At 26.0% G+C, this 19,550-nt stretch overlaps 1 protein-coding gene across 1 annotated transcript in view; it reads left to right on the plus strand.

The window, feature by feature from the left end:
- Positions 1-1,134: 1,134 nt before the first annotated feature.
- LOC136089265 (uncharacterized) overlaps positions 1,135-19,550 on the plus strand; it is a 33,499-nt gene continuing 15,083 nt past the window's right edge. Inside the window, exons 1-2 of the mRNA XM_065815112.1 lie at positions 1,135-1,280; positions 14,685-15,173. Of these exons, the coding sequence (XP_065671184.1) occupies positions 1,187-1,280; positions 14,685-15,173 (583 nt within the window). The 5' untranslated portion in view covers positions 1,135-1,186. The remainder of the gene's footprint in view (positions 1,281-14,684; positions 15,174-19,550) is intronic.

A 19,550-nucleotide genomic window follows, 5' to 3' on the forward strand; every position in this document is an offset into this window, starting at 1 on the left:
AAGCTAGAAAACCTAAATGTCTCGCTTTGCCCCAGGTTACCCTTCTTCAGTACGCAAAGTGTTAGTCAATAACGGAAGCTACTTTGGATTTGTTTTTTATGTTATTTGAGGCTGTTCCTATGCTAAGCCAGAAACATCTTATGATATAAGAGCTTTGTATAACAAAGTATTATTAAATTAAATAAAATTCAAAACAATTGATAAAATTAAAAAAAAGAAAATTTTCTGTTATTAGGGTGCTCCAAGATGACCTAATGATAATTGATTCACAAAAATAATCTTCCACATACAGAAACTTTGAAATTGTCTTTAAAATTATATTATTTATTTCCGTAAAAAATTTAAAAAATTTAAATGCAGAAAACTTTCAAAAAATCAAAGTATTGTTTTTTTACTCTAATTTTGATTCCGAAATTATTCAGGACATACTTAATTTTGCCACTTATTGAAATTAAATAGAAATGCGCTGTGATTGGAAAGTTAATATTAATTCCCCTATCCTCTTGTCAATTAAAATCAATTAAAATTTATTTAATCAATCAATTATTAACAACAAAGTCTTGAAACTACAAGAGAAAATTTGTCACTAAATATAGCAAAGAGCAAATAAAAAAAGGCATTCCAAATTTAAAGTTCACGAACTAAGTTACAAGCAAGCTTGCGGAACTATACGCAAATTCAATATCCTGAAAGCATAGCCGAAGCTAGAATGTTAACAACTTTTAGTTATTTGACTCTCGTGTACTATATTTGTAAACTAAAAAGTTGTATTCTTTATTTTGCATGATGGTTTAATTATTAATAATAAAAAAAATTTTATATTTGTATTTTTGTTTCTTATGTTATTTAAATGTAAGTATATGTTTTAATGTATATTTTATTTCTTAAGATATTCAAATGTAAGTATATATTGCACAGATAAAAATTCTAAGAATTAATTTTAGAATAATATGTTTTATTACGAATATTATTATTTTAATTATTCATGTTTAAAAATTCAGATTAATCAAAATCGCTACTATGGTTATGTTTTAACACGAAATAACGATAGATTACCACAGTTTAAAGTATTTCGTAATATAAATAAATAATTTATAAACCCGCATTTTGTTCATTATATAATTAAAAGACAAACCGTAAGAAAGGTGAAGCAAGGTTATTAAAAGTATTTAGCTTTAAACAATAAATGGAATATATAAAAACAAAAAAATTTAATTCTTTTTATGCATATATCAACTTTTGGTTTTTTATACTGTCCATTTTAACTTGTGAAACTCTAGGTAAGTAATTTTTTAAACGTGATTTTTAAAGTAAAAAATAATTAGGAAGAATGTAGTTCATTGAGATAAGTCATAAACCGATTGTACTTTTATAATTTAAAGTATTCTATTCAACTTCAATACACTTCGGAATCTCTGATGTGAATCAGTTTTCTGAGCTATTTAATTCTACAAAGTTGTACAAAGTGGTGCAAATATCAAATTGTACGTTGTACAAAGTGGTGCAAATATCAAATTATAAAGTTGTACAAAGAGTACAAATATCAAGTTTTTGATATATATACTTTGCAAATAAAGTTAAATTGCCCTGTATTTTTGGTCTAAGCTATTCAAACTGAATAACATATTTAGCAAAAATTAGTTATACAAAATACAATCGTTTTAAATGTCCACAAAAATAAAAGTAATTGACGAACAGAATAAAATGTTATTTGTTTTGTCTCTCCTTTTGAGCTTTATTTGTAAATACAATTTAGTAAAACTGAAAAGAACTGGTATAGTGATAAACAGATGCTAGTTATATGTAGATATATATTTTATAAATCCTGATGATATACGTTTTTGTTGGTAATACGGGTTACGGCCGGTCTGTTACTTAATTTATAGTGACTGTTTTCCACAATTTAAAGTTGCGAAACCTTAACTAATACCCTGTAAGAAAAACGCCTTCAAATTAAAAAATTAAACTATCTGTAAAATTAAAATAAATTAATTTAACAATTATTTAACGTTATTTGAGTAATATACAACTGACATAGGTGATATCAGTGTATGGCAGAACCATTTTCCTAGACATTACTAAGTTCAACACAATACGTTTTTAGTTACTGACACAAAATGATAACACTTCATCATGCCTTAAATTGACTAAAGATTAAAGCTAAATTCTTGTTGTATTTTTTATAACATGAACTTTAATAATAAGATTGATATTAAGTGAGCGTAAATTATTTATGAGTTATTAATTTTTTGGTATCCCCTTGATACATGTTTCTTTAAAAAAGGAAATTGTCTTTAAAACGATAAATGCACACAACTAAATAAATTTATTATAAATAACTAAGCAATTGAGTACAAATACGTTTCAAACAAAAAAAAGTTGATTTACAATCAAACATGTGTACAACAAATTGTAAAAAAAATGTAAACTTTGATCTTTTATATTTCATTAATGCGTCATATGACAAACCTAAAATAAAAATTGTAAAAGATAAGTAGACATAAAAGAAAAACAAAACAAAACAAAAAAAAACAACTGGAGTTGAATTTACCTGCTTTTCGGTAGCCTGTTGTCATAGTTAAACTGCTGTCATGATGCAACTTGTCGGTGTTGTTTTATGACGTTATTTCACGTTGGCTTTTAGTAAACTTTAGCTATATTTAAAAGACATTGCAATAGATTTAAATGTTTTAATTAAAAAGAAAAAAAATGCTTCAAGGAGCCAAACTAAAAACATTAACGATAAAAAATCAAATAGATATAAATAAATTGCATTTATATAGCTAAATAGTCTTGGCTTATAGTAAATATTAAAAGCAGTGTTTTCAAATAATTAAACTACCAATTAATTATTTTTAACAAATAGAATGTAGCATCATATTATGATGATTGGGTAGTGAATCAATTTAACTATATTTAAGTTTAATTGGTGAAAATCGAATAAAATTTCAATTAAAAAAACCAAAAACAAACCAAATACAAACAATAGTATATTATAAAAAATTACGAATTAAAAAAAAAATTATAAAGGCAAAAAAAATAAAAAAAAGTCACCCCGAAGAAAAAACAGCAACAAAAAAGTTATAAATATCTTCACTGATAGAAGACATTTACAACCATTTGGTTGCTGTTTTTTCTTCGGTGCCTCCCAACACCCCGGTATGGATGAGCCCTCCATTTGAAGGACGGCTCATCCATACCGCCATTACTTTGCTACTTATTGAAGGACCTCTCCGAGAGAGGTCCTGGGTGTTGGGAGCGATATATTTTGTATTCCTCAAATGTTAACGACTCTAAAATTGCAAATAGAAGGATATAATAAAATTTAAAAATATTTCCAATTTTTTGTAATCAAAATATAAAGCATAACCTCACCATTTTCACAGGATGAAGAGGATGCTAAAAATAAATTAAAAAAAAGTAAATTAAGAAAAATTAAACTTGTGAGAAATTTAATTTTAATAAAAATATGAGTAAAATGCAAACAGTTTAAAAATGTCATATTTATATTAAAAATTTCTTTCACCTATTGCACATATTTCTCCGTAAAAAATAAATAAAATTTAAAACACAGTATTAGCTTACCAGTTGTGCTTCTACCAGACACTAAAGACAAAAAATATACCTCAGAATAATTGATAGAATTATATTTACATATAAATAAATATTTAACTATAATTTTTTTTACGTATTTCCCTTATTTCTTCCATAAAATTGTCTAAAGTAAGAAAAAAGATAACTGAAGCTAAAAGTAATAAAAACTAAATTAAAATTAACTATAAACTAAACCAAAAAACTAAAATAAAGTTTAAATTTTATTATCTGTACCTCAGAAGACAAAGGTCGGTTATCCAGTTTTTTTGTGAAAATGAATTATGTATGAGACCTTTTGAGTTTTTCAGTATCTACATAGGTATAAAGACTGTTTTCCTGCAACAATGTGAAACAAAGTTTGGTCAATATAAAGGGTCTGGTGTCTCCACAATGTTCAAAGGAAAAACGTCTGTAGTTCAGAAATGACTTTTCACTTTTTTTATTTAACTTTTTATTTTTGTCAAAATTATATATTATGTGCCTCAAGACAAATTAAATAAGACAAATTAAATAAAACATAAATTTAACCATCAAGAATAAAAAAGCCAATAAAGACTAATTATTTTACTATTTACTCTCTCCTGGACAATTTCTAAAATGTGACAACTGACTTGGACTACTGAGTGTACAAAATATAAATGCTTAATTTAACTATACTAATCACATAATTTATACTTAGTTTTTTTTCCAACTTTCCTAAAAGAAAAAAGAAAATAAAGCTTTAGTACTTGAAGTTTTAAAATTCCAGTTACAGTACAAATAAACAAATTCTTATTAACAATTATCCAATAGGAAAAACACTGACTTATATCGGTCTTCAATTCTGTGTCTAAACAATAAAACTACTTAAATGTATAGACGTTAAAATATTTACCTTATGTTTTAAAAATAAATTCACTAAACTAATATAACTAATACCTTTATTAGCTCTCTTTTGATCAACTAAAAAAAATAAATTTTAATTAAACCAACTTAATGTAAAATAATAAGAAGCTGTCTTACTGAGAATTTTAAATTTCTTCTCTATTATTGACAAAATAATTTTAAGTATTACCTAAGTTCTTGGGCTTATTGTATAAAATTATAAAAACCTACTGTTTTACTTTCAAGTCAACAACAATATTTTAAAAAACATTTTAGTTACTTTATAAAAAAATAAAAATCCTTTTAAACATACTACCTCTCTCTTCATTGCTGTCAACTAAACAGAAAAACAAACAAACAACTGATAGTAAATTTTCCCTTTGGTAGTAGGTTATTAAATAGATTAAATAGATCAAAGATCTATAATCTGCTCTAAAGGTCTACAACATTATCATTAAACTATAACTATTTTCTACAACCTGGTTTAATTTAACATAGATATATTTTTTCAAATGACAAAATTATTAAAGTACATTATATAAACATAGAACAAATGTAGTGATAGTGGATTTAATTCAAAAATAGATAAAACCTTTAGAAAAAAGCTTACTGCTTTTAAATCTAAAAAAATATTCCAACATTTTTTTATCTACATTTATCTATAGTAAAATATGAAGTAATGTGTTTAAAGTTGATCCAGAAGCAACTAAAGTAATTTATCAATCAAAAAGTTTATTTATATAATCTTGACGATAATGTTAAAATAAACAATATGTATTGCTTGAAAAGTTAAATAACAAATGTAATTCAAGTATATTAAAATAAATGTACGAAGTTACCTGTTGTGGCTGGCGCAACTGAAGTTATAACTAAATAAAAAAATATTAAATAAAAAAGCTATTTTATCTACCTTATCTATTTTATCCTGATGATTATGTTTAAATAAACAATATTTATAGATTCTTTTTAAAATAAATTAAAAGACATTACTATTTGCTGTAAAATAAAATAAAAGACATTACTATTTGCACCAACTGATGATGCTACCACACCTAAATGACAAAATTTATTAAAATATTTAAAACATATTCAATGCTTTAAAAGAATATTCAAAAGAAGTTTTTAAATCTACAAAATCTACGTCCTTACTGAGTTCTACCTGTCTGTCTAAAAATAAAAATTGAGATAAAATTATATACAATAAAATTGCTAATGCTACATTTGTACTTAAATAAAATCTAAATGATAAAACTTACTTAAGTCGCTTTCAGCTAGCCTGTCTAAAAAAAAATTTGTATTCTCATATATTCTAATCTAAAATCTATAAATAAACTTACTAATATAAACAATAAATAAACTTGAACTAATATAAACTATAAATAAACTACTATACACTATATACTTACCAAAAAGGCCTTCAGCTCCTTCTAACTGCTCTAAAAAAATGAAACAATACTTGCTTAGAATGATCTAAAATGACTGAAGACAAAACTGAAACACTTTACTAAAAGAGAAACATTGTACTAAAAAAAATTTTTTTACCAGTCATTTTAGTTTTAACTTCTTCTAAAAAAAAAACAGAAAAATAAAAACAACGAACAACAAACAAATTTTAGTTTTTAAACAATGAACAACATCAGCTCCACTTGAAACTAAAAATTTATCAGCTCTAATCGGCTGGAAGACCTTGCTTGAAAGACCGCGTGGAGTAAAAAAACGCTTTTAGAAAAGCCTAGAAAGTTCTTTATTAAAAAAGAAAATGAAACGACACTAACACTATTGAATTACAGTATTCATATTAAGAAGATTAGATAAATTGCAGCATTCATGTTTAGATTGTATTTAAAAAACTATTTTACCAGACATTTTATTTTTAACTTCTTCTAAAAAATGAAAACAGGCTATAAAAATTAGAATAATAAAAACAACCAACAACAAACAAACGATTATTTAAATTTTTGTTTTAAACAATGAACAACACCAACTCTTCTTGAGAATATCATTGAGTATATCATCTCTAATTCGACAGCTAACTTCACTCGAAAGACCGCATGGAAAATGTAACCGCGCATAAAAAAAAGTCTAGAAACTACCTAAAAACTAAGAAATGGTGTATTTTACAGAATACAGAACCGTCATTAACAACACTAACATTAGGCGTAACTATGCGCACTATTCATTAGCGTATTAATATTTAGATAATCATATCCACGTGATTATACTTTATGATTATAGAGTAATCCTAATACATAATCACTTGCAATCAAGTATAAGGCCAGCGAGTTGTTGTCACGTGGACTACGAAGTAGGTGTCAAGTGTATCAGGTGTTTTTGCTTTTGGGACAAAATCGACTAGGGATAAATAGTCTAAGTCCCACTTTGCCGATTATATCTAAAAAAAGGTTCAAGTTTGTGGACTGAAGGTAAAAATCCGTTCTAATCTTCTGACTATTGATATAAATACTTATTAAAGGAGGGTTGTCTTAACCCCTTCCCCCTTCCTTCCTTCGCACCGGCCTCCAATAAGAACTATATATATGTTTTCAAACATATATATAAAAATGAAATATGTGAATATATATATTCACGAGCATATATATCAAAAAAAAATTAATAAATTTAATTTAGAAGTTGAACTGTAAGTTATTTTGGCCGAGAGGCAAATACGCGCAGTCTTTGTGATCGATTTGCAGTAAAGTCACTTTTTTTTAAAAAAAAAATTATTATTTTAGTTGATGCACACATCTACAGTATTTTTTTAATAATTAAATTGAATAACTTTACTTAAGGCACCATATTTTGTTAGTTCATCAAATAACGAGTTTTACGTGAAATGAGTAATATTGAAAACAAAACCTAAAAGCTGTTTTTTGCGGTCTCAAAAATAGGGGTGCCTGAAATGAACGTGCCATACTCAGGCCCATTGTATACGTGGTGGGATTAGTGTTCATAGAGGCTTCCTTAATATATTTCCCTTCCCCTATGTATACATCGGCAAACAAGGATCTTTAGACAGGTTTAGATATATTTATAAAAAAAGATAAAACTAAATTTTTGAAGGACATAAATAAACACAAGTTTAACATAGCATTTGAACTCAGGCGTTTCATGTCATGCGGATACAACGATATAACCAGTAATATAGCTACATATGCTATTAATAGAATTAATGAACCTTCGATTTATTTAATGTTATCTTTATTTGAAAATAGTATGTTTCCTGATAAAATAAAATTAGCTAAAATCACCCATTTTTCAAAAAAGGTGATTAGTTATTCTGATTTTAACTATTATCCTATATCATTATATTTCTATATTTTCAAGAATATTGAAATGGGCGATTTGTTATAGAATTTATGGTTGCTTAGCATTAAATACGCTTTTACACAAAAATCAATTTGAATTTTTTTTCATAAGTTGACCAAGAATTTAAGTAGGAGTATTTACCCATCTCTCAAAAGCTTTCGATATTATCGATTGCGAGATTTAATTTCAAAGTTAAAGCATTATGTCATTGAAGGCCTAATATATAAGAGAGTTTAAAATTATCTTTTCAACAGTATGTTGTACTGGAGAAGTCTGGAACTCCTTACTTTATGTATCCTACAGATATCATTTCTGGAACCATTACTCTTTTTGATATATATTTGTAATACAAACAAAGCATTTCAAGAAATATCGTCAATTAGTATGCTGACGTTACATGTTCGTTCAACGATGACTCCGATGCAAAAATTAACACTCAAAACAATAAAAACTGGCTAAAAAGTTTAAGCCTATGGTTTAAAACTAATAAATTATCATTTAATAATGCAAAAACAATTTTTACTCTCTTCCTTAAAGTAAGATAATCAGTTAAACTTTTGTTAAATTTGCCAAAACTGTCACTCAATGAAAAAAAATAGAGCAAAAATAAGCATAAAATGTTTTTCGGAGTTTTATTTAAAAAGAACCTTTGACACAGGATATGACACAAGATTGTTTAATAACCTCATTCTACATACTAAACTTATGGAGCTTGAATAAATTTATCGGTAAACTACAAAACAAATTTGCAGTCTTAGTGATCACAAGAATGAAGTGGATAGTTCCATTCATATTTATTTCTTATTTAATAACATTAATCATAAAGAAAACATATATATCCTATAAAAACAACAGTATCCTTTATATTAAATATATTATATATATAAAGACCATTTCTCGGGTATAAATTGCAAAAACACTTTTCCGTTTATATAACTAGCAATCCGTAATAGAAAGCAACCCGTAGTACGGGTTATGGTTGGTCTAATTTATAGTGGCTGTTTTCGACAACTTAAAGTTGCAAAACCTTAACTAAGACCGTTTTAGAAAAATCCCTTCAAGTTGAAAAAATTAATCTATCTGTAAAATTAACATAAAAAACATGAGGAAGTAAAATAATTTACCATTTATTATTTAACATTATTTGAGTAATTTACAACTGACACAGGTCATATAAGTGTAAGGCAGAACCATTTTACTCGACATTCCTAAGTACAACACAATACGTTTATAGTTATTGACACAAATAAATAACACTTCATCATGCTTTAAATTGACGAAAAGCTGAAACTAAACTCTTGTAATATTTTATATAACGTGAGCTTTGATTTGTTCTAAAGATTAAACTGAAGTTAACTTATATCATGCAGGAGTTATTAATAATTTGGTACCCCCTTGGTTGATTTTCCTTTTAAAAAGAAAATTGTTATCTTAAAAACTTTAAATGCAAACAACTTAATAAATTTATTAAAAATAACTAAGTTTATCATAAATAACTAAGCAATTGAGTGCAAATACGTTTCAAACAAAAAAAAAATAATTTACAATCAAACATGTGTATAACAAATTTAAAAAGATATGTAAACTTTGATCTTTTATATTGCATTAATGCGTCATATGACAAACCTAAAATAAAAATTGCAACAGATAAGTAGACATGTAAAACAAGAAAAATAAAACAACTGGAAAACAATTTACCTGCTTTTGGTAACCTGTTTTCATACTTCATTTGCTGTCATCATGCAGTTTGTCGGTGTTGCTTAATGACGTTATTTCATGTTGGCTTTTAGCAAACTCTACCTTAATTTGAAAGACATCAAAATAGATATATAATATTTTAATTAAAAAGCAAAATAATAAATACTTCAAGGAGCCAAACTATAAACATTAAAGACAAAAAATTAAATTGAGGTATAAATAAACTGCGTTTATGTAGCTAAATAAATTGTCTTAGCTTATAGTAAATTTAAAAAGCAGTGAGTTCAATAAATTAAACTACCAATTAATTATTTTTAACAAAAGAATGTAGAACCATTACATTATGATAATCGGATAAAGAATCAATATAACTATATTTAAGTTTAATTGGTGAAGAAACAAATAAAATTTTAATTAAAAAAGACCATAACAAATCAAATATACAACAAAATATTTTATTAAAAAAAAAATTACAAATTAAAAAAAAAAAAATTAAAAAAATAAAAAAAATTTAAAAAATCACCGAAGGAAAACCATCAACAAAAAAGTTATAAAAATCTTCACTGATAGAGGACATTTACAACCATTGGGTTGCTGTTTTTTCTTCGGCGTCTCCCAACATGCTTGTGAGGATGAGCCCTCCATTTGTAGGATGGCTCATCCATACTGCCATTACGGTATAGATGAACCATCCATACCGTAATGGCGGTAAGGATGACATCCTACATGCCATTGAAGGACCTCTCTGAGAGAGGCCCTAGGTGTTGGGAGCAATAGTTTCTGTAGTGCTCAAATGTTAACAAATCTAAAATCACAACAGCTCTCAAATTTTAACGACTCTAAAATTATAAGTAGAATAACATAATAAAAATTATAAATATTTGAAATTTTGATTTAAGACTTATTGCCACTTTGATTAATGATTTTTCCAATTTTACAAAGAGTAGCTGTTCAGCTAAGAGAAGTGGGATTAAGCGTTAAATAAAATCCTCCATCATAAAAGCTTTGTATGTATCCCAGAGGTGTTAAGGATTGCCAGGTTCACAAAAGGTCAAAACTATTGAAAACAACTATCTATTTTGCTTTGACACATGCGTTAAAACCGCCTCATAAAGAGTAATCTGTCATCAAGTGTTGTCTTGCAACAAACCTTTCAAAACACATTCTTCACAAAACGTTTCAAGAAAAATACCATTAACAGTACGCACATCTTCCCGATATCTTGTTCCTCTTGCCTGCAAAAGTGATAGTCTTAATAAAAACAGTTCTCTAGTTGGATTAACTTTATACATCCTTACTATTACCTTATTACCACGCCTCTGTCAAACCTTCCATTTACAATGTTTATCATCAAATATAAAGTGATAAGTAATGTCTTCATACGAATAGCAATGTGCCCTTTTATTTTCAGTATTTAACTTAATCCATGCCGTTAGGAGCGCATCACGTTGAGCTGCACAAACTAAAGCGTTTTGTTCTTCTAATTACCTAAAGCACATTAATTGAATTTCAGGTAGATGAACTTTAAGGCGTTTAGTAGTGTGTGACATATGACTTATTGGACACTCGAAAATTCACAATAATGCATCAGGTGTACTAACATAACGACAATCTAAAAATTTTTGCTGCACACCCGTTCTTTCTTGCAGGGAGAATTTGAATTCAGTATGCCATATGGACCGTGAATCATGCAAGTTTTAATAACGTAATAAAGATCAAAATTAACAATCCGATTTGGAATTTCTGCGTATATTAAATTATTGATATCCTATGCTGTTTCAGGCTTATTTGTAATTTAAAGTAAAATATAAACATGTGGTAAACCTTGCTTTTGAAATTCAATAACCTGAACATGTGTTACAACAATCCCTAATACACCGTGCCTAAAGTTATCATTGAGAAGGTTATTTAACTTAAGTTTAAATACTTGAGTAACCAAGCAAGACGCTGCCCTTCAATTTTTAAATACACATCAACAGTATACTTCTGAAACAGTTTTTTGACATAAAAGAGTAAAGAAAAAATATGTCTAACTGAACGTTTATTATTGTAACATGATTCCTAACCAATGTAGCACGTTCAGGGTTGTGAACCAATTGTTATGCCAACCAGCATCACCCCTTGGAAAAAATAGAGGATAAACCATAGGATCAAATTTGTCAGACATAATTGATATAGTTTTAAGAGGATGACCTCTCGGGTAAATAACAACTTCTCTGAAAGCAGGTGGTGCAACATCTTCGACAACAAATACAACTTTAACTTCATTATGTGAAGGGGGATTATAGCAACGTTTATCATGCCCTTCAAATTAAGACATTTTTACAACTGACACTGAGCGACCCTCTAGAGCTGCTCAACAATTTTTTTTATCTTCCACTTCAGCCATGTTTTTAAATGCAAGACCGAATGGGTTCTCTTCACTAATTATAGTTTGCAATTGAAACATTAACTTATTTAAGCAAATATCATTAACACATTGTTGCATTCTAAAATTTACTGCTGCAACTGGATCATAGATGTATAGTTAACATTATGTCGGTGGAACATCTTAATTTGGCCATAGATTACCTATACGATAAAAAAATTGAGTACATATTCTAAAACATGGCGGCCCATGATTCATGGGTCGAACTACATTAGCTTTAAATGATGCAAAAGAAAGACAGGCATTAGAATTTCTAATATATTTTAAAAAATTCAGATTGGCATTTCTATTTGCATAGTTTCCTTTACATAATTCTTCTAAATCTTGTAGAAATTATGAAGGTTGCTACAAAACTACCTTTCCATTATGGAAACATAAAAAAGGGAATTCATCAGGATATTTCTTAGCACCACAATGCTGACAAATATAATGCATTTCTTCAAAAAAATTATTATCTGAAATAGTATTACTTCTTGCTATATAATGCATTCTTTGGTATATAGCAGCATATCTAGGATTTTGTTAACTGTTAATATCTTTTTCATTTCTGCGACAATTACTTTCAACTTGCCTAACCACACTCTCTTCATTTGGGTTTGAATTATTTGCTGCTTGTCAAGCAGCATATCTATCATTTAGTCAATTATTATTTTAATTTGGCATCAGCCTATCTCTTTCATTTCTGCGACGATTATCTTGCCTATTAACATTTCCATTATCTAAACTAATATCTATTTCTACCCTAATATCATCCATTTAAACTTCACTTTTAATTGAAAGTTGTAACAAAAAATCTTAGAAAAATTTCTAAGACTGTGATCTTTTCTATATATTTTTTTCTACTTTAACTAGCTCACACAAATAATTTTAATATATAACAAACTGTCATTTAATATAAATTATGCAATAATCTTATGACTTTAAAAAATTATATATCAGCTAAGAGATGTTTAAAAAAAAATTAACTTTTTAAATAATAATAAAAAAAGTTATTACAAACCTGCAATTCTAATAATAAATATACTGCTAACAGAAAAATAAAAAAAAAACAAGCATTGTAAACCCTTATTTGCAAACTTCAATATAATTTCTTAAAAAAGTTATTAGTAAACGTTTTTAAAAACTTCACATAACTTTACAAATTTTGTTCTACTATACCACCTAAATACATCAAATGTTAAATCTAAAATAAAAAATGCAAAGAATAAGTAAATAAATAAAAAAAAACATTACATCCAAAAAATGAAAATCAATGTACCTTATAGAAAAAAGCTGTTGTGATTTACCAGATTAGTAGTTGTTAAATGTTATTATTTCATGTTAGCTTTTAAAAATTAATTTATGCTGGTTCATCATCATTCCAAAATATTGTATAAATAAATCATGTAATGAACAGCGCTAAAGATAAAAAATCAAGTTGAGATATAGCAAATTGTATATATGACAAAACAATTTGTTATGGCTTTTAGTTTATAAAATATTTTGGAACAAAACAATTTGTCTTCGCTTAAAGTTTTTAGTTTTTCAAAATAAATTGTATATTAGTATAAATTCTATATATTATTTGTATAAACTTTATAATTCTATAAATTGTATATAAATAATTTGTCTTGGCTTTTAGTGAATGATTAAAAGCAGTGAGATTTAATAATAAAATTACTTATTTATCATTTTTACCAATAGACACCAACGTGATGGTAAGCCAAATGTCTATCAACTCAAAAAATAACAAAAAAACATCATTAAAACAACAATACACAAAAGAAGCGCACACCATAAGTTAATATAATATGCATATAACATAACTTAAGTAACATAACATTCATATATAACAGAACATAATTAACAACAGGTTATTACTACTTAGATATTTCTGTGATGCTATTAACTATTTTACCAAGTCACAGCACTTTGAAAACATGGAAACAGCATAGTATAAACAAATGTACCAACCATCAACACAATATATGTATTTAACCTTATATAACTGTTTTATAAATGTGTTAAATATGTTTATAAAAGGTTAAATATATTGTGTTTATAGTTGGTACATATGTTTATATTATGCTGTTTCCATGTTTTCAAAGTGCTGTGACTTGGTAAAATAGTTAATAGCATCACAGAAATTTCTAAGTAGTAACCTGTTATATGGAATTGGCATTAGTATAAGTTTTTTGTTGCATAAAAAAGCTAAAAGAAAAACAAACAAAATGTAACTAAATTAAAAAATTATAAAGAGTGATCCTTTCTACTTTATATCTACGAAAATTGTTATATATAAATTGGAAACTATTTTCTATACTTACTTTAATTATAATATTATCTTAACGATATTTATTTATCTAAATATGATTCATTATGTAATGTTGCAAATCTAATAAATAATAATTACATTTCTAAAGGTAAAAGGTTGTAACTCGCTTAATAGATCTTTCTTTAATGACCGCGTGCATTTGAGAACGCGCCCTTTCAAATTCAGAAAAGCCTCTTAACTAATTAAAACTACTTTAAAAACGAAAGAGAAACAACGTTGAACGTTTAACGTTAAACGGTGACTCTTGCAATTGTATTAAGATTAATAATCACCTTTAAATATACATATATATATATATATATATATATATATATATATATATATATATATATATATATATATATATATATATATATATATATATATATATATATATATATATATATATATATATATATATATATATATATATATATATATATATATATATATATATATATATATATTTCTTAGATTTACTGAATGATATATATTTCTTAGATTTACTGAATGATCATAATGAAAGTTTATTAATTAAAAACAACTTGGTTGCAATATTGCCATTGTTGGAAAGTAAATATTCAGTTTTACTTAAACTTAAGCCAATAAGGATTCCAGCCGGGTTTAAAAACATCATTCATTTTACCACAGGAAATAACTTTGGAGCATTTGGAGAAAGAGCTCCTGCTATATTTAATGATGGTTCAGGAAAATTATATATTTATTCTACAGTTAATAAATCTAATGGTGCCTATGAATTGTTTCGTTCCAAACCTTTACCGCTACATAAATGGACAAGTATACGAATGTCGCAGTTCCAAAATAACGGAGTATACACATTTGTAGTGTTTATAGATGAAATAAATGTTTACAGCACAAGAAATCAAAGTCCGCAATCTTTTCAAAACGTTAAAGTTTATGCCTCAAATCCGTGGCATGATGTAATCAATTGTTTCATTAAAGATTTTAGAGTTATAAATGGAAATCAAGGTTAGTATACTGTTTTAAAAATATATATATCAAACTTCGTTTATAAAAATATAAATTGTAATTATTTTTAAACATACAAGCATAACTAATAGTAAGTAGATACAATATTTAATACTAACTGTTTAATTTCATGTTGAACTTTTTGCTTGTACTTTCTTTATACAAAAAATGTATTAAATATACATTAATGATAAATATACATTGATACCTTAAATAAACATGGATTGATAATTTAATAAACATATATATATATATATATATATATATATATATATATATATATATATATATATATATATATATATATATTAACAGCCTAAACTTTGTATATGGTTATCTTGATGATACTAAAGTATCCCAAAAACTGAAATAGATCAGCTTTCCGTAGCAAAACACAAGTTAAGTTTTAATGAGTAGTGTGGACGTAAAAGTAACAATAAGTACAAACATTTAAGCATTAAGTATTATTACTGATAAAGAAAAATGTTTATTTTAAAAATAAAACTCATAATTATAATATTTACTCTTTCAAGATCTTATAGAAATTAGTAAAAACCATGGTATAATGCAGTGGTAACTTTATAAATATAGAGAGTACTTTGTGTGGAAAGAGCATAACAAAACAAGTTTAAAAAAGTTATAAAATGCATGAAAAAGTAGTAGCTATATTATTACTTAAAAGGAAAGCCTGATGAAAAAAAAATCCTGATGAAGGGGTGGGGGGGGGGGGGGGAAATGTATTATATAGAACCTCACTAATATAAACAAATAACGACTCGGCCGAATAATTTTTATATATTTGAAACAATTTTAAATGTAATCCGGAACAAATAAAACTAGCCAAAATAATTTTTATATTAAAACGGCAATAATTTATTAAAAACTAACTACAGGCATATTTTTTAATTTTTTAGCTTTTTAAAGCTTTACGAGCATTTATCTTTTTAATTAACTAAATTTTATTCTTTTTGCGGATGATGCTAATATTTTCTTATCTATTAATAATTTATAGTTTTTTTTTTTACTGTTAACATTGAACTCGAAAATTTATTTAAAGGTGAGAAACTTTCCTTAAATAAGGATATATAAAAATACTTTTAGTTCACAAAACCTTCAATATATGATATTTTATCCCTAAAACTTCCAGATTTAAACAACATTAAAATTAAAAAAGTAAATTCAATGAAAATTTGAGGTATAATATTAAATGAACACTTAAAGTGGAAAAATCATATTGAAATAATAGAAAACAAAATCTCATTATCTTTTGATTAATATGTGCATAAAAAGTTTATACTTTTTATTTATCCATAGCTGTATTAGTTATTATAATATAGCTTGGGCAAGTAATCAATCGTCTTCTCTAAAAAAAAAAAATTCTAGCAAACAAAAACAAACTAATTGTTTAATTTTTAATGCAGATAGACAATTATACTATTTTACAGTGAGATTCTAATGTTTAAAAAAAAATGAACTTAAGCATACAAAAAAGCGTATTTTTATGCAAAATTAAAATTCAAGGTATGTTTGCAATGAACTACTTTTTGATTAGGAAACGTCTTGATGCCCAAGTTTTCACATTTAGACTATCAAGATGAAATGAAATTAATCTTGTATAAAATAAGCATAATCTGTTTATATGTAGTAGACTCTCATGATAAGCGCAGTGCCAAATCAATTTTAAAATAACTTTTGACTTGGCTCTTCACCGTTAAAAATCTTTATATGATCATAGACTGATATTATTGAAATTATTACTCTTCATTTACTCAAGTGATTCATAAATTATGTAAAAAGCTAAGACTAGACATTCATCCATCTCTAGAGTTTTAGAGTTTAATGGACCTGGAAAGGATTTTATTTCTAGTGAGCTGCCTACAAACAGAGAAGTTATTCAAAATTTTATTAAAAGAACGCAAGAATAAACACTAAAAAAAAATTAATTTAGCAGATATCTTGCAAGCAATCTATTTTTATTTGTTTTAGCTCAATGGAGAAATGCAATGTTAAATTTCAATAACCTGTTATTATTGGGGAAAAATTGCTATACTATCAAATAAAAACTCTTTAGGAAACGTAGAAAACGTTGCATAGGGAAGAACTAAAGTAAAATTAAAAAAAGAACATATATTTAAGTTATATAGTTATGGACCTCACAACATGTTTTCAGACAATACTTCTATAGAGTACTTTATCGAAAAGTTGTTAAAAAAAGAGCATATAAATTGCACTTATGTTTTTATGGCTTCTATGGTCATACAACCAAAGAAATATAGTAAATGTCTCATATTAAGATAGGACATACTGATAAGATTGAGAAAATAAAATATTAAAAAATCAAAAAAGTCAGTAACGAAGAAGTTTTTCAAAAAAGAATTAAAAAGCAACAGGATGAGCTTACGGTTTTAAAGGTAAATATAGGTTTGTAGTTATATATAATTTCTTTGTTTATATAGTTTACTATTGTAACTATGTATATATATATATATATATATATATATATATATATATATATATATATATATATATATATATATATATATATATATATATATATATATATATATAATATATATATATATGTACATATATATATATATATATATATATATATATATATATATATATATATATATATATATATATATATATATATATATATGTACATATATATATATATATACATATATATATATATATATATATATATATATATATATATATACATATATATATATATATATATATATATATATATATATAATATATATATATATATATATATATATATATATATATATATATATATACATAAATATATGCATATACATTTGTAGAGATGTCAATATTTGTGAAACGACGTGTCCGGGTACCCGTTGAAAAAAGATGCGGGTACCTAAGTACCCTTTAAAAAAACAATTTTTATTTTTGTAAAAGCTGTGTTCTTATGAACAGTCAATAAAAAATTTTCATTTAACTGTGTCATTTATTTAGAGTTTTCTTTTTCATTTATATCTAAAATTTATTTTACTTTAGATGTCCAGGTAATACACGTCTCGAATACGGTTTAAAATATTAGCTTGTCCACTGTTTTGGGTGTCAAAAAAGTATGCCGTCAATCGACCTCATGACTAGCAGTCGAGAAAACGCATTCTGACTGCACTGACGTTGCATTTACGCACATTTACTTGAGCGCTAAAATAGGTTAATTATATCCACCATCTTCCGTGTTTTGAATGAGTTTTGTCCAAGAGATAATTTTGAAAAAAATATTTAAGAAATTCTAATTTACATATAGCAAAAAAATTGTAAACAGAAATATCAATAAGAATAATAATCTTTGTAGAGACTAGATTTTTACATAAAAAATTAAGGAAATGTCAATAAGAACATAGCAATGGCATAAGCTGATTATATATAATATTGTTTTAATGAGCAGAAAATGGTTGGATGATAAGTAAATAAAAATAAAAGCAAGTTGTATGTTCTAAGCCATTGCTTTGAACATACAACCTGCTGGCTATTGTAATAAATAATGGTTAAAAGCGAAGTGACTTTGCCAACACCTGATACTGGATGACCAATAAAAATGTTCCCTTCTGGCTAAGTAAGTTGCTCAAACTAAGGATTAGAATGTTTTTTACTAAAGCAAAAATAATCAAATCTAAATTTAGGTGAAGTTATTTTTTTTTTAATAAATTGAAAATCAAATAAAGCTAATATTGTTTTAAACAAAAAGAGTCGTGTTCATATATTGGAAGAACTTAAGTTGCTTATTTTAAGTTCAGAATTAATCCACTTGTTAAAATAATTGACTCCATTGATACAAGTAAGAATGTTAAAATTTTTTTCTCCATTGATACAAGTAAGAATGTTAAAACTTTTATTTGCCAACACTGTTAAGAGTTGATGCTTGGTGTGATAATTTCATTAAAACAATAAAGAATCCTGTTCTTCATCTGTCGTAGGTGTATGAGTAATAAAGTGGTCTATTTCCAATTAATTGCAATAAATTTTAGTATTAAAAAAAACACACGAAGAGAGCACTATTTCATTGTGTGCGTAACTGCTGCTTTTAGCTCCTTTGCTGTTTGTGACTTCGTCATATTTCAATAGTTTAGATTCAATGATGTTGCACCATCTATTTTAAATTTGATTATTACAATTCAACAGCCGGTTTCTCTGTTAAAAGTTTGTGCGCAAGAAACAACTGGTTGTTTAAATACCGCTCGATGTAGAAATCCTAACCCTTTGAATTTTTGATAGATTTCCTGATGCTGAAGACTAGACTTTTTGTTTTTCTATTATGAAGCATTTATGCATTTTACTTACTTTTTCGATATATTTTAGAACCAATACTAAAAAATGTGTCAACAG

Source organism: Hydra vulgaris, chromosome 13 (assembly GCF_038396675.1).
Source record: "Hydra vulgaris chromosome 13, alternate assembly HydraT2T_AEP".
Lineage (NCBI taxonomy): Eukaryota > Metazoa > Cnidaria > Hydrozoa > Anthoathecata > Hydridae > Hydra > Hydra vulgaris.